This window comes from Uloborus diversus, chromosome 4 (assembly GCF_026930045.1).
Source record: "Uloborus diversus isolate 005 chromosome 4, Udiv.v.3.1, whole genome shotgun sequence".
NCBI classification, from domain to species: Eukaryota; Metazoa; Arthropoda; class Arachnida; order Araneae; family Uloboridae; genus Uloborus; species Uloborus diversus.
The window spans coordinates 17,556,194-17,582,874 of record NC_072734.1 but is presented as its reverse complement, the minus strand read 5'-3'; the positions used below and the strand labels follow the sequence as shown (position 1 = coordinate 17,582,874).

The window sequence follows — 26,681 nt, the reverse complement described above, 5'->3', positions numbered from 1 at the left end:
AGATACCACTTTTGCGCTAAGCAAAAGTCATTATAATGTACTATCATAGCGATTTTTTTCCCCTAGGTCAAGCCACTAACTGGGTTAAGGATTTCATAAATGCAAACTATCCCGGAGAGAGATTTAAAAGTTTTTTACTGTCACAAACTCATTATTTTATTGTTCAAGATGACGATACAGTAAACCTTACAGAAGAAGAATGCGTTTCATTCCTCGAGAAACGACTGAGAGACTTGGGCGGAGGCTTACACCACGCAACATTATTAATCCATGTCGGGCAAGCGCACAAAAACGTAAGAGATTACGTGAACCACCTCAACGAGTCGTTTGTATCATTCCTAAAAAAATATCCAGCGCTCTTTTATTTGGATGAGAATGAGTCGGTCTTTTTGTGTGATGAAGAAAGCGAGTCGGTAACGACTGCATCATGTTCTGATGACCTAGAAATAAGTGCTGCTGAATATTTTGAACAGTTTTTGAGTCGTATCGACCCTCCTCCTCATTATATGAACTTCAGAGGACATATAGGTAAGGCAGTGTTTGATAAGTCATTAATTAAACGTAAGTTATGTTTTATCTTCAAGTCATGTTTCTGTCACCTATACACAGGGTTGGCCGGATTGGACCCAATTGGGTTGAACCCAACGGGTTTTTTTGAAAAAACCCATTTAAAAAAACCCATTATTTAGCCCACTTTTGGGTTTTTTTAAATTTTTTGAGAAGTTTTTTAAAAAGGTAATTAATTTAAATTCTTTTACAATTTAAACTTCTATTTTATTTGTTCTTCACCACAGACATTGGACACAAAAAATGAATTTTGAACTTTAATAGTATTTCTTAACTCTTAACGGCATTAAAAATTCTTCAAAGATTTAAAAAATATATATTTAACTTTTATCTTTAACTGGTCAATAAATAACTCAAATTATCTTGACTAAGTCCTGTCACGTCTGGTTTTCTCGATATTTGTAGATTGTACAGAGGAAACGACTCTAGCCAAAAGGCTTTCATGTGAATTATTTTCTGCAACCCGACACGTCACAAATTTCGAATTAACAAGTTATATTTTTTTTAGAAATTAACAGGTTTTACAAATGGTTGGACAGAAAACAGAATAGGATGTACAGTATTTTCATTACCTTATAAAAAAGTTTAATATTTCTTAATCTGTACACAGAAATAGAAAAACAGGCAACATAAAATTTAAAGAAATGTCTTGATTAAGATGGAATTCAGTAAATAGGGATTTAAACTACTTGAGGTTCTACAGTAGTTTTGCATTAAAAAAATGAAATACAATAAAGTAAAATGCAAAAAAAAATAGTAGTAATTAAAAACGAACAATAGATTTTATCACTCAAGAAGTAATTTTGCCTTAACTGTTGGTAATCATGGAAACTAAAAAATCTGAAACTTCACCATTCTTGGGTTTCGTCGTCTTTCATACTCTTCTTCAGAAAACCCTGAATTTTAACTAGTTTTCCAGTTTTTTTTACCCCAAGACAATTCTTGTGCTTTGTTCATATACTTACGCTACAATATGCTACAAGTACCCTACATATTCCCTAAAAAAAGACAAAAAAACCCACATTTCTTTAAAAAAAACCCAGCTTTAGTTGGGTTTTTTTGGGTTTTATTTAAAAAAACCCAAAAAACCCTGGGTCCATGGGCTTTTTTAAAAAAAACCGGGTTTTTGCCAACCCTGCCTATACAACAGGGTGGAGGATAAAACTCTTTTTTTTTTTGAGCAATCACGATTGTTTATTGCTTTCATTTGACTGTTTTGATGTGCTATGATTTTATTTCCCCCCCCTCCCTCTGCAGCACCACCGTCGACCGACTTCATGATGCTGCTCCTCTAGCGAAAACCGTCTCCAGATTGCGTCCATATCCTACACTTACACGCACGTACACACACACACGCACACACATACATACATACATCTACACACATACACAAACACTTACACACACATACAGACACCTACACATACACACACATCTACGCACATTCATGCCTGCACACAGACACAAACATACACATTCCCCCCCCCCCCCAACACACACACAAACACTCATACACACAACTACCCACACACTCATACCTGCACGCAGACACAAACACACATGCCTACACATATACCCCTACACACAAACACACATACCCCCCACACACACGCCTACATACACACACACACACATACTCGTGATTGCGAAAAACATAATTTGAATTCAAGATGTCAAAATTCAAATTAATTTTTCTTTTTTTCGATTCTGTTTTTTACCCTAATGCGGAAAAGTTTGATACAGATGGGTGCGTTACATGTGCAACATTTCAAAAACAACAACAAAAAAAAAAATCATCCGTTTTCATTTTGCAGGGGAATTTTTGGATCATCACATGTTAAATCCAACAACAAGAAAATTTTCTAATAAATTCATAACCAAATGAATGCACAGATTTTTAGAGAGATGATTATAGTGATCGTTTAGCAAAAAACTTTTTTTAAATTAGTGCAAAAGTAAAAAAACCTTAGGAATTTTAAAAAATTGAGATTTTCCTCATTTTTTTGGATTTTAAAAAAAGTAGGCAATATTTTTAAATTTTGAAAATAAATTATTGATTACGAAATAAGTATGCATGTTATGGTTTCAAAGGAATATTAAACTTACTTAAATTTAAAAAAAAATGTTTGAAAAGTACTGTGACCCCTTAAGTCGAGATAGATTCCGAGGCCATTCACCAGAAAATTTTCAAATTGAAGTCTTAAAAGCCTTTTTTGGTAAAGACTAAGGCACCGGCAGTTACTCGAAAGTTAAGTTCCAAAAACGAAATTTTTGCTGACCTTCAGTGATGTTAGGAGAAGGAGTTTTCAGAAGGTTCACCCCGGAAAATTTTCGAAATTGAAGCACTAAAAACGAGATTTAAAACGTTCTTTATTGATGATGTCGAGAGAAAGGAGGGGACGGAGCAATTTCCCAAAAATTTTTTGATACTGTTAATTTGAAAACACAGTTTTAGACCATCTTTGTGAATGTTAAAAAAATGGGAGAGGTCCGAGTACTTTGCTCTAGCGAATTTTCGAAACTGGAATTCCATGTTATGGCGGAAGTGGATTCGGCTGTTCTCTTATGAAGTTATTCAAAATTGAAGCCCAAAAATTTAAATTTTACACGATCTTTGATGATAGTAGGAAGTGTGTGGGGGGGGGGGGGAGAGATTCTGGGGATCACGGAATTCTTCCGAAATTGGTTTTTATCAACTTATTTTTCTTTTTAAACTGAGGGGCCCGAAACCGTGAGTTTGTACAGCGTACAGAATACTTTGTTTCGTCAAAAAATGTTGAAACTCACATTTCGGCCGCCTTTGGCCTTTGATTTTACAATCTTAATAATCTAGAGTCTTTCATACTCCTCAGTGGTATTTTAAGATTGCATTTTTTAAAATAATTTTACGGAAAAAAAAATATTTTTTCACTTTTATTCCAATTGTTATAAACAGGGTCGCCCGAGCAGGGCCCCTATTCTCCAACTAAGCTGACATGATCTCAGGTCGGCTGTTGTTGTAAGTTGCATTTTATAGCTATTGTGAATTGTCATTTTTAAATAAAAGCGTCAAAGAGACCAAAAGTATTTTAACTTTTTACGACCGCTAAGGTTTCCCTGTTTTTTTTTTTTAAATAATTTATTCATTTGTTTTTTATTATACCACTAATAACATATTGGCAGCCCAAAGGCCCGACTAACTAAAAGTGAGGCCCTAGGCCCAAATTAATTTGGAGCCTCCCTGTGTATTTGATTTACATTTTTAAAGCACGGCACTTTTGGAGGCCTCTTTGTCTAATCACACAACTATGTATAAATCACTTATGTACATTTATGAATCCCCTTTGGGCCCCCTCATAATCGTGACCAAAAAAATTCGTTACTGGCAGAATGATTAAAAATTCCCCTTTAAAGAAGTTTTTTTCCAATTAATAAGTCATTTTTTTTAAGTACATCATGTATTTTTCATATCGTTGAAATGCTATGCACAATTCTTTGAAACATTTGGGGCCCCTTAGGAACATGGGTCCCCAGCCCTAGACCTAGTCAGCATGCGTGGCAATCAGGCCCGGGAAAGCCCCATTTCAGAAATTCCTCCTCCTCCCCTCTTTCTGAGGGCCCTGCCTCCCACCACCCGCAAACTTTAGACCATGCGTAAAGAGGAGCTGAGGCTGCGTTTTGCGAATTTACGTTATTCTAAACACATGCGCGCAAAATTTACATTTTGCTGTTAGTAGACAGGCCCGAAAGACTTTGCTGTCAGTTGATCGGCCCCAAGCATGACCTGCCCGCCCGGCAAATGCCCGGTTGCCCGCCGGCTGTATCCGCCACTGCCTAAAATTACCGCCCTGGTGACACTTGTGCCAGGAACACCATTGAATCAATGGAAAAAGATTTACCTGTCAGTGCAAGCCAATCGACTAATACCAGACATCAAACCATACCTTTGTTTCCATAACATCCATGTATCAAGAAGGTTTCTGTAGCTCTGCACCCAAGCTCTTGCCCTAGGGTCCCCACAAGCTTGGCTGGGCAGAGTATGAAGGATGATCAGACTGGCCGTTTGAAGGTCACCGGTGGTATCAACATACCTCTGAATCAATGATAGACCGTCATTTGTTAAACCTAGAATTTAGACTTTTTTAAAAAAGATTGAAGTCAGAATAATGCTCAATTTACAAAACTGTGGTTTATATAAATCTTATTCATTTTATTGAGCATTAATGGTTAAACACTTTTAAGGATAATGGGACATACGTTTCCATTAAGCTCAAAATTTATTAAATCTTTACTAATAATAAAGCTGAAAGTCTCTCTGTCCGGATCTCTGTGATGCGCATAGCGCCTAGACTGTACGGCCGATTTTCATGAAATTTGGCACAATGTTAGTTTGTAGCATGGGGGTGTGCACCTCGAAGTGATTTTCCGAAAATTCGATGTGGTTCTTTTTCTATTCCAATTTTAAGAACAAAATTATCATAAGATGGACAAGTAAATTACGAAATTATCGTAACGTGGAACCGTAACATGGGTACGAGCCAGTTGGCGAGAAAATTCACCATACATAATTTGTAAATATACAAGCGAACCAAAAGACCTTTTAATTTTTCTATTACGGGCAAAGCCGTGTGGGTACCACTAGCAGGGCCGGATTTAGGGGAGGGCAGGCGGGGCTACTGCCCTGGGACCTCCACAACAAAGGGGCCTCCACAATAAAATTTTTACAAAATATCCTAACTTTCACGGGTCGAAAATATCGGATATATACATATATATCAAAATATTCGGATATATATCAAAGTATCGGATATTTTCGAAAATATGATGATCTTTTCGAACCCTGATTAGGGCCCTCCAATCCTTCGTTGCCCCGGGGCCTCCACACATCCAAATCTGGCCCTGACCACTAGTAAACTATAAAATACAAATAGTTTATAATTTTTATGTTGTCCATGTTATTGAGACATTAGAATCTTAATACAGTAAACTGTGAAAGGGACGAAGTGCGGGGGACTTCGGGGTGTCATGTCATGTATTTATTCACTTAGCAGTTCATTTGCTGTCTTTTACACCTTTTACACTTTTTTTTTCGTGGTAATGGCTTATTGAATGAAGAAAAATGCACACATTTTAACTTACCAAGTACAAAATCTGCTTTTACACATACATATTTCTTTCTTACCCCTCCATTTTAATTACATCAAACCTTCCTATGTCACCAAAACCTGACTAAATTAAACCCCATTTTCACATTTACACTCTTTAAACCTGTAAATGAGTGACCAGACCAGTTTTGCTCAAAAAAAACCCCTTTTCTTTGTCTCCCCTACACGTTTTCGGCAAAACCTTACTTCGTCTGTTTGCACAGTTTGCAGTCAAAATGAGAAATTGACGATTAAAGTTTTACAACTCATTTCTTTTGATTTATGACTTAATTAAATGCTCAACTTGCGGTAGTTGTTTCGTAAATAACTTATCTAAAAACCGTAAGAAAATATTTTTGTAAAAATCTTAATTTAAAATTAATAAATGTAGTTACGACAAATTTTCTTTTCAAAACCTTTTCATGTACTAAGCTATTTTCACCGTAAGTGACAATTACTAGGCATTTTTAGGGGTATCTGCACAGATACGATAAAAATAGCTTAGTAAAACATGCTCAAAGTATCATTAAATAATACTGAAAGCATCTGCTTTCTTTAGACTTAGCTGTAATCCATAACAGTTTTCCATTTTTTGCATTCAAAGAATGTTTTTTATAATGTTTTATTTTCTAGATTCATTTTTACCGAGCATGAAGATAATTTTGACAGCAGACGATACTTAAATAAAAATATTACTGGCCGTAGAATGAAATGCGTTTTTTTTTGCATGAAAGAATTAGATATGAATATTTTACATGCATTTCCTTTTTAGAATTTGCATTTTAAATAAACATTTAAATAGAAAAAGCTGAATATTTACTTTAACAATTATGCAAAGTTGTATTAGTTTTTAATATGAACCTGTATCAACTATTCAACGGTAAACTAATTTTAATATTCTGTGTTACAATAAGCTGCTCCATTATTAAATATGCTGCTTTACTAAGGTATAAAAGTCGTATCTACAAAAAATACTAAGGAAAAAAGTGGTAACTGCGCAGATACCACTTTAAAGGCTTAGTATTTGTCACTTACGCTCAAATTGCCTTAGCAAACTCCGCTAACTGTGCAGTTACGACTTTTTTCTTAAAGCTTTTTTTAATATTTCGCGTTCACAAAACGCCAAAAAACTTGACATTTAGGTAAATTAAATTACTAACGACCACCTGGTGACAATAACTCAATTTTGATAAAATGTGCAGATACCACATCTGTGCTTAGCACGGCAGTATATGTGTGTAATCTGTTTTCAGTAAATTCTTTTGCTTTTATGCTGTTATTGTTTTTAGCTATAGTTTAAATGCATAGGTAAGTGTTTTTGATTTTTTTAGCCATTGTACACAATCCAGTTAATATGCTACCCCATTCCGTGAATAATCAGGAGTTTACTGTATTATCAAAAATAATTTATTGTGTTAAAATACTGTGTATTTAAAAAAAAAAAAATCCATCACAAGTTTCTACAGGGTGTTCCGTTTTAGGGAAACTTTTATTTTTGCAACCGTTAGTCCTAGCCATTTTCAAAAATGTTCAAAATCAGATGCAGGGTTAAGATATTGAAAGTTTGAAGTGAAAATAAAAATGTGTCAAAAACTACAAAATTTAACTTTTTAAACGGGCCATAGGCACTCTAACTTTTATTTAGGGAAATAATATCCCTTGAAAAATAATTTCAACACAAAAAGTTTGCAAATAATACGACCAATATTCACTGAGATATGAAACGCAGCATTTTGTGACTTTTCACTCGCCATCGATGATACCTTTTGGGGGGAAAATCTAGTGGTTATCAAGTGTTTAGAATTAACTGTGTGAATAGAGTATGATTTTTCAAATTATTCGAGGTTTTGTAGCGTGTTTTTGCATATGACGGCAAAACATTTGCATTTATTTTTGAATAGCAATGAAAAATATACATGTCTTATTTTTCTTACTTTGACGACATGTCATTCTCCTGAAAGGGCGATAAGTTTCAATCTCATCTTCTGTATGGTGCCTTAAAACTGGAATATCTCCTTGAATTTCGGTCGCACAAATTTCAAGTTTTTTGTGTTAGTAATAGTTATCAATAGAGATTATTTCTCTAAATATTAATTAGGGGACCTAGGGCCCGTATAAAAAGTTAAATTTTGTATTTTTTGAATCATTTTTATTTTTGCTTCAAACTTTCAATATCTTAACTCTGCATCTGATTTTGAACATTTTTACAATTAGAAGTATACATCTAGGACTAGCAAAGCTCATGGTCAGACTTAGATAAAACGAAAAGCTTTCTGCGAACATAAATCCTAACCGGAAAATTTTCTGCAAATAATAATTTTGCCTAGCTCACCCTTGAATTAAAAATTAAATTTATATTCAAATATGAAAGATACAAAAAAAAAGTGCTTTAAATCATTTAATTTTTTTTTTACAATAACATTGCTTATTTTTCACCAACTGAAGAAAACTGCCAAAACCATTATTTTTTTTTTACACAAGTGCTTTAAAAGGCTTTTGGAGAAAGGCTTTAACAGAAATAAATTCTGGGATTTTCTTAAAAATTCCCTTCAAAAAAAAAAAAAATCTTTTTTTTTTTTTTTTTAAATGAACGTTATCAGTTTGAAAAAAAAATTTCTGCGAAGCCAAAAATTTTCTGCGAACGCCGTTCGCGCGTTCGTCTATATTATGCAAGACTGCTCATGGTCCTAAAAAGGTTAACAAACACACAGTTAGACACAGTGCAACAGGTAAACAAGGATAATTTTGAGGAAATGGTGAACCATATTTTGGAGAACTATACAAAAATTAGCAATCCACTTTTGTGTTGATTTTGCAACACAAGAAAAAAAAAATATGTATGTTATATTTGGTCATTTTGGTTCACTTAATCTTTAACTTGTGGTTTAAATCTAAAACTTATTAGTAAAATCCCAAAAGTAACCCCCCTATCGATTATAGCCCTCCCCCCTTTTGTGCAAAGTGAAATCATTTTAAAATCCTGAATATACCCCCCCCCCCCTTTCACCTGAAAAGTTTTCAGGTCATCTTCATTTGCCACTCCCTCCAAAAAAAAAAAGATAACATTTTCTGCTTTACTTGGAAAACATTTACAGAGGTTTAGTTTCCCTCTCCATATGCGGGTTTTTCTTTCAAAAAAAAAAAAAAAAAAAAAGAAAAGAAAAGAAAACACAATGATTTGAATAAAAAAGAAAAAAAAGGTCTCCATGGCTTATTCCTTCCAAAATGTCTAGACTCCTTTTGATGCAATGGCGCATTTTGTTTTGTTCATATGTATTACAAAGGAAATTTATATGATTGTACTGCTTTTTATTTACTCTGGAAAGAACATTTTTGTTCTGACTTGTGAAAATGAACAACCTTCAACACGCTGCCATTTTGAAAACGTAACACCATTTTGGAAATGCGTTGCTTAAAAAGTACCGCAAAACTTGAAAATAACCTTTTTTAAAGGAGAAATAAAGTAATTGAACGAGTTTACAACCATCAGAAATGTATATTTTACAAAATTAAATAAGAGATTTGTCGGTGTTTACGTTCGGGAACTTTGTAAAGCTCAGTTTTTGAAATTACGATCTTTGTAACGAATTTGCAGTGGTGATTGCGATTTTTGCTTCTATTCTGAAACAAGAACATTAAAATTTTGCTTCTTTTACTGTAACTTTAGAACATTCACTGAATGAAGAATTTTCAAGTGATATATTATAGGGGTTTTGCCAACTTAAGGTGCAAAATCCTTTCTTTCAAAAAAAAAAAAGTACCGGCATGTAATTTATCACTACTAGAAAATTGACAGGTTTTTATTAATTAATTTCTCAATCATCATTAATATTAACTCCTATTTATTTATTTCTTTTCTGTACTCAAAAATTTATACTACTAAAAATAATTATTTTGGGTAATTTTTCAAAAAAAATCTCAATTAAAACCTCTCCTTCTGAAATTAACAAGTTTTGTTTAGAAAATAGGGGGGGGGGGGTACTTTCGGGATTTTACGGTAAGTATATTGACCAATATTATGTATTACCATCTGCAAAATCTAGCTTAATGTCTAGTGCAATATTATTTTAAGTGAATGAAAGTAAAATAGTAAAATATAAGTATAACAACAATTCCTAGAGTCAGATTTTACTAATGTTTAAACCAGGAATAACAAAAGACAACAGCCATAAATAAAGGGCAATAATTCAGAAAGTAAAAATGGAGCATTAAAAACAAATCACCAGTTAATAATATTCCATCAACATTTCCAGTTTCAGCCATCTTTGTTTTCAAACCATCCAAAAATTCAGAAAGCTATAGTAAATAAATAAATAAACAAATAAAGCACTTCCTGCACACATCAGGAAGAAAACAGCTCATGATTTAAAACCAAAAACTAAAATGCTAAAAATAAAGTTTTACACTACTTGTGCATAAACTTTGAGGGTTTCTGAAGATCTATTTTCAATTTTTTACTTTCCTTCTTGCTACTTATTGTTTCTTCATCCAATAAATTAATAGTTTAACTGATTTTTATTTTTTTTATTTATGCATATTAAAATTTTAATGTATAGGCCCATTGGTGGAAAAATCTTTTGGAAGTGTTTCAGTGCTACACTAGGGTAGGAAAAAATTTGCAACCCACTAACCAGCAGGTCTCTAAGGCTCCTAAGCATATCAATTGCATTAACTCTTTGTATTTTTAAAAGTAAAGAATTTTACAATAAAATCTACACTTTTTTTGTATAAAAAAGATTTTATCAATATTTTAGATTTGAAGAACGCAATAATTTTATGTGATAGTTTGAGAGTTGCAATGCATTAAAAAATGCAAATTATACAATAAATTTATCAACAAAAAGGGATTTTAAGTAAATTTAATTAAAAAAAAGAGTATTTTACCTAATTATTACATAAAAAAAAAGCATTTTATGCACAAAGAAACATATGCTCTTCACATGAACAATACATGAGGTAGGATATCTCATCTTTGAAAGTAGGGCTGCCATTTTTTAAATATTTTTTTAATGAAGGTCAACATTTTCTTTTTGCATACATGATGACATAATCATGCAATCTAAATTTTGTATGATGATGCATCAAATAATTTAAGCATTGCCAAAACTCCCATAATCCATACTTAAAATTAGCCCAAAGATGGAATCGAGTTTATTGCACTGAGTACATTACATTTGCCAACATAAATAATTCATATAAATAATAAACAAACCAAAAGGCTTACTTTTCTATCATTTAAATATAAACAAGCAAAAGCTAGCCTATCTTGAACAGCAATCTTTGACTCATTCTGTAAAAAAAAGGGGAAAAAATGGTTTTATTTTTTCCAGAAATGTTTATTATGACTCATAGAGTGTAGAGTCTCATATGTTATTGTGAGAAACTGAAATCGGAGAATGTCAATATTAACCAGTGATAATTCACAACATATTCAGTCTTTCACAGATGTGAATGCTGATATTCATTGATAGAATGTCAACATTTACTAGGTTTCAGTCTTTCACAGTAACATATATGTTACACATACAAACAGATAAAAGCATGTATGTTTATGATTTGTAATAAAATACGTAATGGGGAAAAGTATTTCATCAGGACATAATTTTTACACACACATATGCATACAGTATCAACTTAAATCATTAGCTCTGATGTATAACATAAAACAGGATTTTTCTTGATACAAAATTCCATAGCTTGTCACTATTTAAAAATACCTAAGAATCATAAAAGCATTAAAACAAGTTTAGTACCTAAATGAATTCTAACCCCTTCCCATGCTTGAGGAGAAAGCAATATTCCTAGAAAAAATAAAATTATGCAGACAAAAAACTTGAGGACCGTCCCAATTTCCGAATTATCGCAAAAGCAAAGCAAAGAGCGAAAATTGAAAGTTATTTTAAAAGCATTGCTTGAAATAATCAAAAATATTTCGTCTGTTAACAAACATAAGATGGCAGCAGTTAAAATTTTTAAATCATCGAGATAATATTTCCAATCATTTCCATACAATTAAAATCACGAGAAATATGCAGACGACAGTCTACTACGATTTATCTTTCATTATTGTTGCATTAATAAAGCTATTTTTATTCGCAAAATAAATAAATAAAAATCAGCACCTGTTGGAGCGATTGGCGACAAAATTGAACCAATGCTAGTTTACATACAGGTTCACATTTATTCCAAATTTCATCCAGAATGCAGCATTACTTTTCGAGATACAGCATTTGCAATGAAAAAGAAAGAACGTTCGATTGCACCACCCCCTTTTCAGCTCTTGTACTCTCAAAAGGCTACTCGTTGATAAATTTTTGTTTGATTCCGTTCATTACTTCTTGAGATACAGCAGACACAAGTGACAACAAAAGACGTTCTATAGCTCAGCCCCTGCTTGAGCAATCACATTGAAATTGAATCAGCACCTGTACATGTTAAGGGCAACATATGGACCAAATTTTGTTTGATTCTGCCAGTTACTTCCTGGGGAATAGCAGGTACGCACAACTCAAGAAATGTCCCACTGCTCCACCCCCTTGGATTAATTCGCACCAAAAACCAATGGGCACAAGTTCACACAGTGGCACATATGTGTACCAAATTTCATTTGATTTCATGCGGTAGTTTTTGCTGTAATAGAGCGGCCACAAAAAAAACGGGCACACACATGGACACACACACACAGATAGACATTTCCAAAAATGGTCAAAATAGACTCAGCACACCTCAAAACGTTCAAATCTGTCAAAATTCGAAAATTTGCACGAAACCAATACTTTCTTCTATATATTATAAGATATAGAAGAAAGTAAAAAGAAAGAGTCATGTTCAAAAGTTTATATCTCACTTGTAAATTTAAACACTGTAAAATAGAGATTAAAAAAAATATATATATATATGCAGGCCTTAGAGCAAAATATTCAATTGTGGCAAAGTTTGTTCTTTCTAGTTACTACAATTCCAGATATGTTAATAACAGGCAAAAAGAAGGGGGCAAACTCCAAAATTAAAGATTAATCAAAAGAAAGTACAGCTAGAATTCCAAAATATTGAAACTCACAATGTTATAAATAATTTGCTAAGCTGATGGAAAATTAATGATGACAAAGAAAAATATGCAAAAAAAAAAAAAAAAAAAAAAAAAAAAAAAAAAAAAAAAAAAAACTGATAATATTCAAACTAACTTGAATTCAATAATCTCATATCATATCATTTTTTTTTTAAAATAAGATCTGCAAATTTTGTCACTGCATTTAAAATCTTGGCTTAAATGATGCAGTTCATATTACACAGTTGGTTTTCTATTTAACAACATTCAAGGGGCTGCAAGAAGTTGACCTTAAGTAAAATGCATTTTTAAACAAAATTTTGGAAAATGTTAAAAGAAATAAAAAAACATTTCATGCTGAGAAATGTCAATACTTTTTAAAAATTGATATACATACGATTTTTACAGTCATATGCATATCAATATATTCTACTTTTTATTTGTTTGTGCTGAATAGTTAACTTCTCAGTACGAATGTATTGAATTGTTTTTAAAAATACAAAGTTAATAAACATAGATTAAATTTATTTGTTTAAAAATCAATAAAACACAAGCTCTTACAAATATATAACTTCTATTTTAAAGCTTGGGTAAAAAAAAAGAACTTCCAGAAAAGAGGAACATTGTATTGAAGTGCAGTTTAATTTTTCTTCAAACTTAGCAAAACATTTTCTAACCAACAAAAACATAGCATGATATTGGAAGAATCAAAAAATTTAACATTTTGGAATGTACCAATATTTCTTCATAATTTTCATTTTCAGCAGTCAAGAAAGCAAATATAGCTCTTAGATGTGGATCTGTGAGCTGAGCCTTCAAAGAACTGCTGATTTCACGCCACAAGGCTGATTTATCTTCAGTATAGCCAGCTAATGCCATTGCAATGGCATTCAAATCAACAGATCCTATTAAAAAAAGGTACAATTTTAAATAAATAAGATTTTGATGTAGGCATAAAATAAATAAAAGTCATTCAGATAAAGTTAAAATGATAAATAAGATTTCAAACGTATTTTCTTTTTAAATGTGAACATAGGGATTTCAGTTACAGTCAATGGTTGACCTATCTAACCATTTTGAAATGAAGTAGCTGAAAATGAAGTTCGACAAAGAAAATATATTTTGACACAAAAATGCCCAATTTCAAACCATATAAAATTTTTAAAAATGGCAATCAAGATCAGAGTCATTCAAAGGTAACTTTGATCCACAAGTTCATTCTATTTTTTAGTTACCCTACTCACATTGAATCACACGATTGTTATTACATTTATTGGCACAAAACTGATGAAAAACTCTTATGAGCATTATATAGTTATCCAAAAGTGAGTATCAATGATCATAAAAACTCTTTATTGATTAATTAACTTGGTTCAGCATTATCCTGACACTTTGACTCAGGCATAAAATGTGATACATAAAAAGTAGTCGAAAACTTTGTACTGCATAGTGAATAAAATATGACAACGTATTAAAGTACAAATTCAAAATGAAAAACGGTTAAAAAACCAGCAAACAGCTGTTTCGGCACTCTAAAATACAAGTGCCACCATCAGTGCAATTAAAAACGAAGACAGGTTCAACCCGACTAAAACACAGTCGAGGCGAACATTGGAATGAGAGACGAGTTGTAAAAGATATGAGAGCAGTACCGGAAACGATGACGTCAAGGTTACGTCAGAACTACAGAGGACAGTTGCACTCAGGAGAAAACGTCATAGACAAAAAATAAATCAAATAACAGACTTCCAAACATTAGGAAAAGGGGGAGTGCTAGACAAATCATTGACGATTAAATTAGCATTTTTCCATATGTAATATGACTCCCAAAAATCTAAATCATGTATAGACGAACACTCGTGAATAACTTTGGCGGAAGAAAAAATAAAATTATGGCCACAAGACCAACAATGTTGAGCAATAGAGGAGCGTTTGAGATCCTGTTTTTTGACGTAATTTTCGTGTTCTTTTATCCGGAATTTGAGGGATCGTCGAGTCTGCCCAATGTAGGCCAATTTGCACTGGCAGGAAACACTATAAATGCCCCATTTGTCAAGGTTCTGAACAGGGTGTTTAAGCTGTGAAAATTTTAATTTATTAGCAGGAGAAAAAGTGACGGAAAAATGAAACTTTTTTAAGATTTTGGCAATTTGTAGACTGATTTTATTCAATAAAATGTGATGCTTCTTTAATTAAAATAAATTATTTTAATTAAAGAAGCATAACTTGAACCGGGGAAAAAACCCCACGTAAATGTTTAAATTTTCCCATTTTAATTTTATAGCATCACAGGCTTTTATTTGCATAGAATATTATAGTGTTGGAAAAGAGATTTCAAAAACTTCAAATCAGTATTTGAGAATGGCTTCCAAACTTTTGGATTATATGGTCGACTGTGTGGTGTTTCTAACTTATTTTGTAAAATAAAAAGTAGAAAACTGATACTATAACCTTTCCATAAGAATGAAACAGTGTCCGTTCTACATTTTCAATTGTGGTGCATTTACAAAGAAAATGCAGTGAACCAGCTTAATGCAGGGAGTCGGGAATTCTGATAACACCCATGAACATAGCAACTAGCAGTTGACCAATACCACTTTGAACTAAAAACCCTTTACATCTGTTAACCATTAGGTTGAAAATTCCATCTGGAAAATTAATTAGGTTCAAAATTCTACCAACATTTATTCCTTTTTTTCCCTCCTTACATTGGTAATAGGGTCATTTCAAGGTAATTAAGACATTTATGTAGAGTCCGTAACGTGACCTTTTTTTGCCATAACTTTTTACTTTACTGTTTGATTAGCATATTATTTTATTTTGAGCCTTTCTTACCAACACACCAACTCAAATTTAAAAAATTTGCAAATCAAACTGTAAATTAAAAAAGTTATGGCAAAAAAAGGCCACGTTACGGACTCTACACAAATGTCAATAATACCGTGAAATGCCCCAATATTCTTATCGTAGTTCGAAAATACCTCCAATGAGCCGGCTTTTTGGTAACTAATCTTTTTGCTCCTGATGTCAATTATACACACAAACATGAAGCGATGCAAAGTTGATTCACATGGTTTGAAGTTATCTTAAATAACTGTAACACTAAGAAAAGTGAGGAAAAATAAACGAATAAAATTTTCTATCAATGGACCTATAGTGTATTCAAAAAGTGATAGTCGACGTGAACAAAGCAACCTGATGCTTGGCGATACTATTGTCATCTTGGTACTGGGATGGTTGAAAATAGGACCAATCAGAAAAGCCAGATGATGATGCACAGAATCTCCAATGCAATGAGTAATTCATAAAACTGGCATATGTTGGTGCCAAGCAGCAACCGCATTTGTTTATTTCCACTAACATTTCTCTTTGAACGCACCATAGACATAGAAATTCTGGCCTATGACACCCCCCTCCCCCATGAGAAAATGACGACAGCATTTGCACACTTTCTACGCCTGCACGTAAGTGGCCATAAGTAAAGCAAGAAATATTTCTTGTTATTCTACTATTACTTGGACAGTAAATATGTCAACTATTCTTTCATCTATCACTTATAGAACAATTATCACTATCCATTTATAGCATCAAGAAGACAATATAGTAGAAGTCCAAAAGCTACTTCAGTCAAATTCTAATTTTATAAAAAGTAAATATCCCACACGAATGGCATGTGGGCACTGTAAGTACTCACACCAAAAATATAAATTTAAATTCAGTTGTTTTTAAAAATGAATCATCTTGAATCACCTTACCTTTGTGACCTTGAGAAACAGCTCCTTTGCTTAGGATTTTAATGGCTCTCCTAATTTCTAAATTAAAAACAGCAATAGCAGCAGCTCTTGTACATTGCCCCTCAGATACAATCCTAAAAAAATCAAATTATCAAATATATTAAATGCAAAACTTAAAGACAGGTAGTGCTCTTAAAACATAGAAATAAAACAAAAGCTGAAATGAGGGAGTGACTTTCAAAATGAGTTTAATCACAAGCCTAGCGATTTTCAGAAAGACCAAAAACTCTTGCTACAATAAGCAACATGAATGAGCAGTAAAAATGGAAACTTTTTTCTAACTCATTTTAGTTGAAATAAAAAGATTTTTCCAAACTTTCAGCAATTTCTTTTTTTCTTACAATGTAGTAGTTTCATTTGATATGTTAGAATAAGTTGCTTTTGATGAACTAAAAATACTAAACTTGGTCATACAACAGCCTATGGGGCCGCAAGGCTTACTATGCCCATCTCAGTTTATGACACTGAGGGCCGTAGGGTGCAAGGCAGATTTTCCAGTTAGGTGGTCAAACCAACTGCAGGACCCCTAGGGTTTGGTTCCCAAGCACACTAGGTACTCATTTTAACGACCCACTGAAGAGATAATTTGCTGAATCGACCATGTTCAACCCCGGAATTAAACATGAGTCTACCACATGGAAGCGTAAAGTACTGCCATTAAGCTACTGGGTTTCTCGATAGGCAAAAATGCTACCTGATTGGGGGTTAAGTCCTTTTTGGGATTAAGTCTCTTTTATAACTGCAACTACTCTTATTAACTACTATAATAATTAATGAACTAAAATGAAAAACAAACAACTCTTTGTTGCAGTTAACAAGCTGCCAACACAACATTAAATTTAAAAGGTCACTACAGATTACTGAATAGATGATAGAAATCAATGTATTTATATGAATAAGGGAGTTTTCTCTCTCTTTTTTTTTGATATAACATGTATTGAATATATACCCTTTGCCCCTCCTCTATCTGGATAAACATGAATTGGCAGGCTTGGTTTTTCTACAATCAGTTTTTCATGAGACAACTTTTTAAAGGTCTTATGATGTCGATTTGAAAAACTGCCTTTGTAATGTCAAGCAATTTAAAATAATCTGTAAAAATGTAATTCAAATACAAATACAAAAGTGACGACCAGCAACAGACTCTGGGCCCAGCTAGACTGGTCCTAGTCAATTTACAATCCCCAGTGAAGATCAATGGCCTTCTTAAAACTATCTACTCCCTTGCTCATTACCACCTCTTCCGGTAAGCTGTTCCAAGGTTCCACTACCCTGCTAAAATAATAATTTTTCCTAATATCCATGTTAGCCTGAGATTTAAATAGCTTAAAACAATGACCCCTTGTCCTGTTTTCAGTGCTAAACTTCAGCCCCGTAACATCTTTCATTTTAATAAATTTAAACAACTGAATCATGTCCCCTCGGTCTCTTCTTTGCTCAAGACTGTACATTTTAAGGCGTCTAAGCCTGGAATCATAATCTAAGTGGGAAAGTCCGCTTATTAGCCTTGTAGCCCGCCTTTGAACCCTTTCCAATACATTAATGTCTTTCTTAAGATAAGGAGACCAAAACTGAACAGCATACTCCAAATGGGGTCTTACCAAACTTCTATATAAGGGCAGAAGAACTTCTTTAGATTTATTTGAAATAGATCTATTGATAACCCAAGCATCTTATTGGCTTTGTTGCTAGCAATGCTGCACTGTTGGCTAAACTTTAAATCCTGACTTATTAGGACCCCCCCAGATCAGTAACTTTGTCTGCCTGACTAATGACTGAACCTTGCAAATAATAACTTGTACACTTATTTCCATGCACTAAATGTAGCACTTGACATTTCCCAACTTAACAGCCATACCCCATTTATCAGCTCACTCCGTAATATGATCTAGATCCTCTTGCAGCTGATTTGCTTGTTCTTCATTTTCTACAGTCCCCATAACTTTGACATCATCAGCAAAACAATTCATGTTCCCAGAAATATTTTTGTGAATATCGTCAAATCAAGAAATTATGAAAATGTAATACAAATCAAACCTTTCTAATCGTTTTGCAAATGTAGTATCAAAGTCAGCACCCCAACCACACAACCTTAATGCTTTTTCCCTGAAAATGAAAAACATTAAATTAAAAACTGCACATTGAGACAGTGAACATAATAAACTAGAGTTAGCACGATTTGGTTAAAGATGGGAAAAAACTGAAAAAACCATCCTGGAAAAAATACATGTTTGCCAATTTTTTCCAAAGTAGCAAAAATAGATGTGATTCATTTAACGGGATCTACTGCAGCTAGCTTTATTAGTAGTAATTTTATCTCTAATATGATAATATTAATGTTATTTAACGTATTTCATTTAATGCATCATTCAAACAGTACTCGAAATGTTAATTTTGCTCTGTTTTGGTAAAGTGCTTTTTTAACTAATAATCTGAATGCCGAACATAAGAAAGTGTTAATAACATTAAAATAACTCACTGCCTTTTATCTAATCTATTAAACAACAGTCGTAACTATTAAATAACAAATTCTAATGTTCCAGCTAGTTTTTAACAGAGAAGAATATCAATCTGACCAGTTCTCAGAATAATAAAAAATTTGAAGAAAAACTATGGTTAGTACATAACAGAAATAGGGAAAAGAAGTAAAACTAATATTAAAGTACGACAACTTTATCAATAACAGTTACACATGAAATAGTTCAAGCCGATTCATATTCAGTTGAATTCTCTACATCTAACACATTTTACGTTTTTTGATGTTATATATTTCTAACCCTTTTTAAAATTTTGTTAGCGCATTATTTGAAGTTCTTTTAGTTAATAAATAAATATTAATGAAAAGGTTTAAGTCTCAGTTGTCTGTTTTGATGAAAGTCTTAATTGGATTAGATACAAAAGTATATATTTCTTTTGCACATTTTTAAAATTCAATTTAATTTCCAGTTTCTGTCTTTTTTTTCTGCTGTCTTGTCAAAAATGCAATCTTGCCGGCAGAATGACCAACCATACAATAAACAAATAATTTTAATGAAAGTTAAAAATGAAGTTGATTTCAATCACCTTTCTTCACTTGTGTACTTGACAATCTTGCATTCAGGGGAGTTAATACCAACCCAAGTCACATGACAAGGTTCGCTGAGGCCAACAATATTGGTGCCACTTTCTCCAAATATGATGGAATGGACTCCTTCATACTTAGGCTGATATCTAAAACCTGATCGACGACTGTATTCATCCTCAAACGATTTTACTAGTACTTAAAGTTAAGTTTTTTCAAACTCGACAACATTAAAATTAACTTCAACACATTAAACATGAGAACTAGTACAACAGTAACAAAATCAACATATCTATAGGGAATGCATCCCCCAATGAATGAACACCTTGTAATTTTTTTGAAAAAATGAGGTTTTAAAATCTTTTTCTTGGATGAATTGGCAATACTAACTCCTTATACACATTTCCAGATTTCAAGAAAGTAAATGTCGTGTTTGTCCACTGGTTGAGGTATTCATTCACTGGGTCTGGGCACTTTTTTCATTTTAACCAAAAAAAAAAAAAAAAACCCCTAATGGAGAACCATAAAAGTTTTCTCAATTTAAAAACTTTAATTACATATAGGGTAACGACACCAGTAACAGACATGCTTAAGGCATCACTCTAAGGTTAATTCAGTTTTTCTGAGCCATTTAATGTATTTAGCAATAGGGTACTATGAAACTGTAAAAAACCCATTAGAATAACAAGATTTTTGAACGACTAAAACACCGATTTTTTGAGTCGATTTACCACCCGCCACCCCCCCAAAGCAGAATACTACTAAATTTGTGACATACGTCGCAGAACAGACGCCTGAGCTGCAGAACAATTCTGTTCAAATGTGAGAGGAAAACTCTTAAGAAATTTTCTGCAGATGTTTCAATAAATATCTTCAACTAAAGATATAATTTGGCAGAAATTCTGCACAACTTCTGCAGATTTCTTGCAATTAATAAAATCTAAAATTACCCTAATTTGGCGGAAAGATCAGGCAAAATGTTGAATTCGATTTAGAGGAACTTTAGATTTACTTTAAACTTAAAGAAATCTGCAGAATTTGTGCGAAACATTCTGCAGATTTCTGCACTTTGACTGCTTGTACCTTTTTTGTGCCCTTAAGCACCCTACAGGGATGAGATTTTTCCAGAATTCCAGCTTTCTATGTTTGGTTTGTCAAGTTTTTCTCCTTGCTTTACTTTTTCAGGCCTTGGAGCGATCCTATATTTCTTATAAATCAGAAATAATTCTGATTATTCTTCGATTTTTGGTTCTCCTCTTGCTAATTTTTTGAACCGATCTTCTTCCACCACGTTATAAACGTATGTTTTGGAAACATGCCAACATTGAAACATGTGATTCACCAAAAATTGCATGCCTTGTTTGAGATTACAATCCTTTTGCATTCTGAAAATATTTCAATTATTAAAAAAGTTTTGAGGTGTTCTGTTATATGCTGTCGTAAGTAGACTCATTTTATTTATTGCTTTAGTAATTTATTTATTTATTAACATTATTTTAACTGCCCCTCATACTATGTAAAATTAACCAAAAAGAAAAGTGATTCGGATTTTTACATCTTTGCACTTTTATGCATTTAAGAAAGCATATGAAATACTTCTGGAGAATCCCAATGACCTAGAAAAAGTGGCGGCACTTTTCAGTGCTAAGAATGAAGACATAGCACAGGGCTTTGCATTTTCAGTCAAGAATGTGTGCCAGAAATTTGATTTCATGCTTTTTTTCTGCAATAAAAACCGAGTGTACTAACAAATGAATTATACCTTCCTTTCATACTCCTGTATGAAACAATTCTGATTTTGGGATCCATATTTTAGTTAAAGGTCTTGTTTCTAAGTGTACAATGCTTACAGTATTTGCAGACAGTGGCGGATCCAGGGGGAAGGGGCTAAGGGGACTATACCCCTCTTTGAGGTCTTAATTTACACGAGATAAAATTGAAATTTCAGAGACTTTTCATACTGCAGTACATTTAAATACAACTACTATACATAGTGGCATATTTATAGAAAGGGGGGGGGGGGCTAGGAGACTGTAGCCCCTCCCATTCTTAAATTTTGTCAAAACTTAAAACAGATTAAAATGTGATCTGCAAAGGAATGGAAAGGCTTCGAGGAAATAGAATCGTTCTGCAATTGTTTTTTATTAAATCAGAAAGTTATAACTTTAAAACTAAACCAGCCATATATATTTAACTTGGTCCCCAGGTTAAGGGGGCTATAGCCCTCCCCTCTCCATGAGGTCAGAAATAACTGTAAACAAAACCAAAATTTCAAATACTTCAATACTTCTCCGAATTTAAATATGCACTAATTTTAATAAATATATACACTGTGGCGGATTAATGGTGAGTTGGGGGGGGGGAGATAAAGGAACTGCAGCTCCTTCTCCCATTCGATCAAAACGTACAATCGATTATAATGTGATTTGCAATGGCATGGAAAAGCTTAGAGAAAATAGCTTCGTCCTGATGTTATCAAGGTTTTTTAAATTAAAGTTATCAGTTTTAAATTCACACAGTTAGATATTTTATTTCATTCTCTGGCTAACAGGGCTATGATCCCCCCCCCCTCACCTCCCAATGAGGTCAGAACTTGCACAGGATAAAACCGAATTTTCAGAGATTTTAAATACCGTAATACTTTTACAAAGAGAGCCTAAAACTGATTTCAGGCCTCTAATTTCGAAAAATTTTGATGGGTGAGCCCCCACTTCCCCCTAATGACATCAAAGATTACTTAAAATTGCATTTTCAGTATACTATTTTCGAATATTTTTGTAGAAAATTCTCCAGCTTTTTTTTTTCAATTGACATAGTATTCACCCCTTTTTTGTACACAGAATGAAATTTATTTTGGAGTTTCAATTTCAAACTACTTCAGGTGGGAAACTGCTCCTATGTATATTTATCGTCGCCTAAGTGAGCTTTAAAGTATGTTTGTAGAACGGAGAAGGGCTCCCAAATCTCCTTCCTCTAAAAACACCATAAAAAAAGATCAATACTGCTTTTCTAGCTTTAATGTAGAAATTTTGTAGGGACAGTCCTCAAACACTGTGACTAAAAAATATTCATTTTTAGGCCTTCAAGCTTGAAACATTTCTGTTGGAGAAAACCCATTCCATCAAAATGTAAATTAAAATTGTGTTTTCAGAACTTCAATATCAATCAGAAGACAACCCCCGAACCCCAACGTGTCTTCTAGCATTCTCCAAGAGAGCCTGAAATGTGTTTTAAAGACTTCGATTTCAAAAAAGTTTTGGAGAAGATCTCTAAACACTCACTCTTTTCCTAATATTACTATAAAATATAGAATAAATTGTGTGTTTGAAACTTCAATTTCTAAATTTAGCTGAAAAAGATACTTAAATTCTCCCTACACGCTTAACGTCTTTAAACAGAGCCAAAATTGCTCTACTAAGACTTCAACTATTATAAACTTCCCGAGGGTCCCCTCGAGCACCTTCTCCCTAGTATCAGCACAGATTGCTTTAAATTTCGTTTTAGAAAATTCCTCGGGAGAATCCTCGAACCTTCTTTCTTCACATGCACACTAAAAATGACTTTCTTAAAGAGGTTTCGAGAGGGAAGGAGGCCGATAGAGTCAAGAGGAGGCAGGAAGTCCTTTTTCCTCAATCTTTCCCAAACCTTAAGTCACATCTTTAGGACCTCAATTTTGAAAAAAATCCAGAATGTAGCTGAAAGGTTGCGCCCCCTTCCTACTGGCGCCCCTGATTTATCCAGGGAGGGGCAATTGCCCCCATTGCCCCTCTCTTGGATTTGCGCCTGGATGAAAGAGGACATTTTCAAGTTTTGAGTAGAACAAATTTAAAAATATGGTCCTAGGTCGGCTTTCATTGAATTTTTTTTCTAAATCAGGCTGTATAGCAGCACCTACCAGAGCTATTAGTACTATCTTTTGCCCCAAGACAAAGGAGAGGATCACCTACCATTTGTGTACCGGTTACCTCCAAATTTTTAACTATGCCACTTAAATCCATTTATTTCTCACTGCCTTATTTAGAAATTGTTAACATCAGATTTTAATGACAGTCAATTCCAATGACACCAAAAATATTTTTTTTTTTTTTTTCGATTCCATAATATAAAAAGAAAAGGTTTTATTTCTAAACATTATAATTTTGTCCTATTTTTTGTTCTGAGAATGTAAAAATATTCTGTGACAGCAAAGTACTATTTTCAAATTCAAGAAGCTAGTTCTCCAGCTCACTGCTAAGTAGTAACAAAAATATTTTTATTGTCTGGGACTGAACAAGCTTTGATTTTGTTATTATTTCCAAATTTTAGAAATGAATTTCACTCATAACTGGATAAATGAAGTAAAACAAAATCTTTTGCTCCCTCATTTCTCTTTAGGCAAGATTTGATTTCATTCGTCATTGTATTTCACATGCATAATTTTTTAAAGTTAACTAGTTTGATACATATTTGAAATTAATCATGGATTTTTTTTATTTTAAATTTTTATATTTGCAGTAGAAGTTCCTAGCAGCAGGAAAAAAAAGGATATAATCTAACCACATCCAAACTCCACTTAAGCTTGGGTCATCTGCCAATTCTGCATTCATATATAATTGTTTCTGTAAATACACATGAATGAAAATATATAGAGAGAAAAACACAAGAACTAACATTTAAAAGCAATGCATATGAAAAGCGAATAACAGGAAAAAAAAAAATTAGTGTTGTTATATCTTAAAAACATAAGAACTAACATTTAAAAGCACTACATAAAGAAACTCAGATGTTTACAATTTAACACTAGAAAATAACTCATGTAAAAGGCAAGTAAAGCGAAATGTACCTTTAAGCCATATCCTTGGCAAGCTCTTTTTCTCATTTTAACCGAAATATCATCGAGACAGGAATAGAACTCATCACTGCTGTCCACACATTGCAGTATTTTTCTCCCATAAGTCCATACGATCTCAGAAGTTGGAGACCAATTCTTCCAAGAGAAATTTTTAAAATGATATAGACATAACAAATTGCAGTCAATGACAGGATGACTTGGGTAGATTTGCATTAAAAAAGAACTATTTTATTCACAACGATTGCACAAAGATTGTAGGATAAAAGCATAAGAAAGTTTACTGATAAATTTTCTCTTACTAATATCTGGTCATGGTGTTTATTCGTACACGATAAAAATAATAAAATAATAACTGAAGGGCAGAGCATTATGACTTAATAAAATTTTCCAATATTGACTGAAGAAAATGACATTTTTTACATGGTTAGAGCATGCTGTCATAGAAGCGAAATGTTAAAAAATGAAGGGGGGGGGGAATTGAATTTTTACAACACATACAATATGAATTCTTATACAGTAACCTTTCGTTATATCGCGCTTTTCGGGGGACAAAGAAAAAGAGCGATATATCCAAAAGCGTGATATAACGAAGGTCATTAAAAATATCTATAAGTCCAAAACACAAGTAAATTAGCATTTGTTCTTTTTGACATGATTTTCTAATGGTTTTGACGTAGTTCACGAATGTACTATCACACCTATTGAAATTTAAGTCAATTTTCACCTTCAAAAAGTTAAAAACATTAAATTGTGAACAATCTTTCTGAGCTATCGAGAGATAAGAGTGAACATTCCAACACAATCTTATTCCCAATAGACTCTCTAATCCATTTGACTTGCTGTAGAAAGGATGTGAAAAGTAAAAGTAACCACATTGTTTACAGAAAACTCTTTTGCCAAGGACCAATCCTGCTTTTGCCCGTCCAGATCATTCTTCCTTTCTTGGATACAAATCCCGGTTTGTGCAACCAAGCACAAATCTTTTCTGTACTAAAAGAAGGGTGCAAATTCTCTTCTCAGGGTTCATACTCTATTTGGATGAAAAAATTCCATAACTTTCCCAAGACTTTTTCATGACTTCAATGAAAATTTTCATGACCTTGTTATACGAAAAAATAGCAAGATTTAATCTCAAACTTGGTAATATTTGGAAATGAGCATTAGCAAAAGGTCTATATGAATGCCACAGCATCATTGAAGCACTTACTCATAATGGAAAAAATATAAGTGCACACTTAAAAAACTAAACTATTCTTATTTGTCTTCTTCATATAAATTTAAGTAAAGTAAAAATGTAGTGAAACGAATATAATGATGCTTAAATGTCTGATATTTTTTTTAAAAACAGGCAGAATGATATTGAATGGGACAAAGGTTGAATGAGTCATCACTAAGTTTCAATAAATTTGCTTCAAAAGTTACCTTTTAGTGTCAACAGTGCCTTTAATCATCCACGTAACTTGACAGTATTTTGGTTCTTTGAAGTAAAGCCACATAGTTTAATTCTTTTTATGTTTCTAAACCAGATCTTTTTTGAAAAAACCATTCAGTAATAATGAATCAATCTTCTGATTCAAAAGTATATTTGTTTTGTTTACAAATTTGCATATTTTCAAATGCATATAAATTAATAGGTTCAGAAATTCCAGAACACGTTTAATTCCCGACATTGAACGTAGCAGTGGGTCGCATGGATTAGTTTTGTGTGCCGTATGTTGGGCACTACTGTTTTAGAGCATTAGAATTCCTCTTTTCCTGAATTCTATTGCCTGACTTAAGATCTTTATTTTCTAAAACATTCAACAAATTAACTCTGATATCAACTCTGATAAATTTAATAATAAAGTTCTTACGAGTTATGGAATCAAACTCGCATGCAATTGACTTGCTTTTTTTTTGACTGGGCGTGGTAAAACTAAGAAAGTGAAATTTTGCTACTACAGAATATGAAGTGTTGGAAATAACAGAAAATTCAAAATAAGCGATGTCCAGGCAAAAAAATCACATCGCAAAAAATGGCAAGCGGCTGCGACAGAAGTGGATGCAAAATTCAGATTTGATTTTTGGATCGTTCAATTTTCCACTTTTAATAGCTTTTATGTGCTTTACTGTTAAATCACTCAAGATTTCTAATGCTCCTTCAGCTACTGTTTCTTTCTTTTTGTCCAGGAAATTTTACATGACTTGAAATAAATTTCCATGACTTGAAATAAATTTCCCTGACTTGAAATAAATTTCCATGACTTTCAATGAAAAT

The 26,681-nt window shown here is 32.9% G+C and overlaps 1 protein-coding gene across 1 annotated transcript in view; it reads right to left on the bottom strand.

Moving 5' to 3' along the window:
* LOC129220004 (GATOR complex protein MIOS-like) overlaps nucleotides 1–26,681 on the bottom strand; it is a 79,852-nt gene that overhangs the window by 11,655 nt on the left and 41,516 nt on the right. The window contains 9 exon segments of the mRNA XM_054854330.1: nucleotides 4,491–4,671; nucleotides 9,914–9,986; nucleotides 10,915–10,980; nucleotides 13,474–13,643; nucleotides 16,494–16,606; nucleotides 18,570–18,638; nucleotides 19,596–19,788; nucleotides 24,122–24,191; nucleotides 24,416–24,559. Coding sequence (XP_054710305.1) covers nucleotides 4,491–4,671; nucleotides 9,914–9,986; nucleotides 10,915–10,980; nucleotides 13,474–13,643; nucleotides 16,494–16,606; nucleotides 18,570–18,638; nucleotides 19,596–19,788; nucleotides 24,122–24,191; nucleotides 24,416–24,559 — 1,079 coding nt within the window.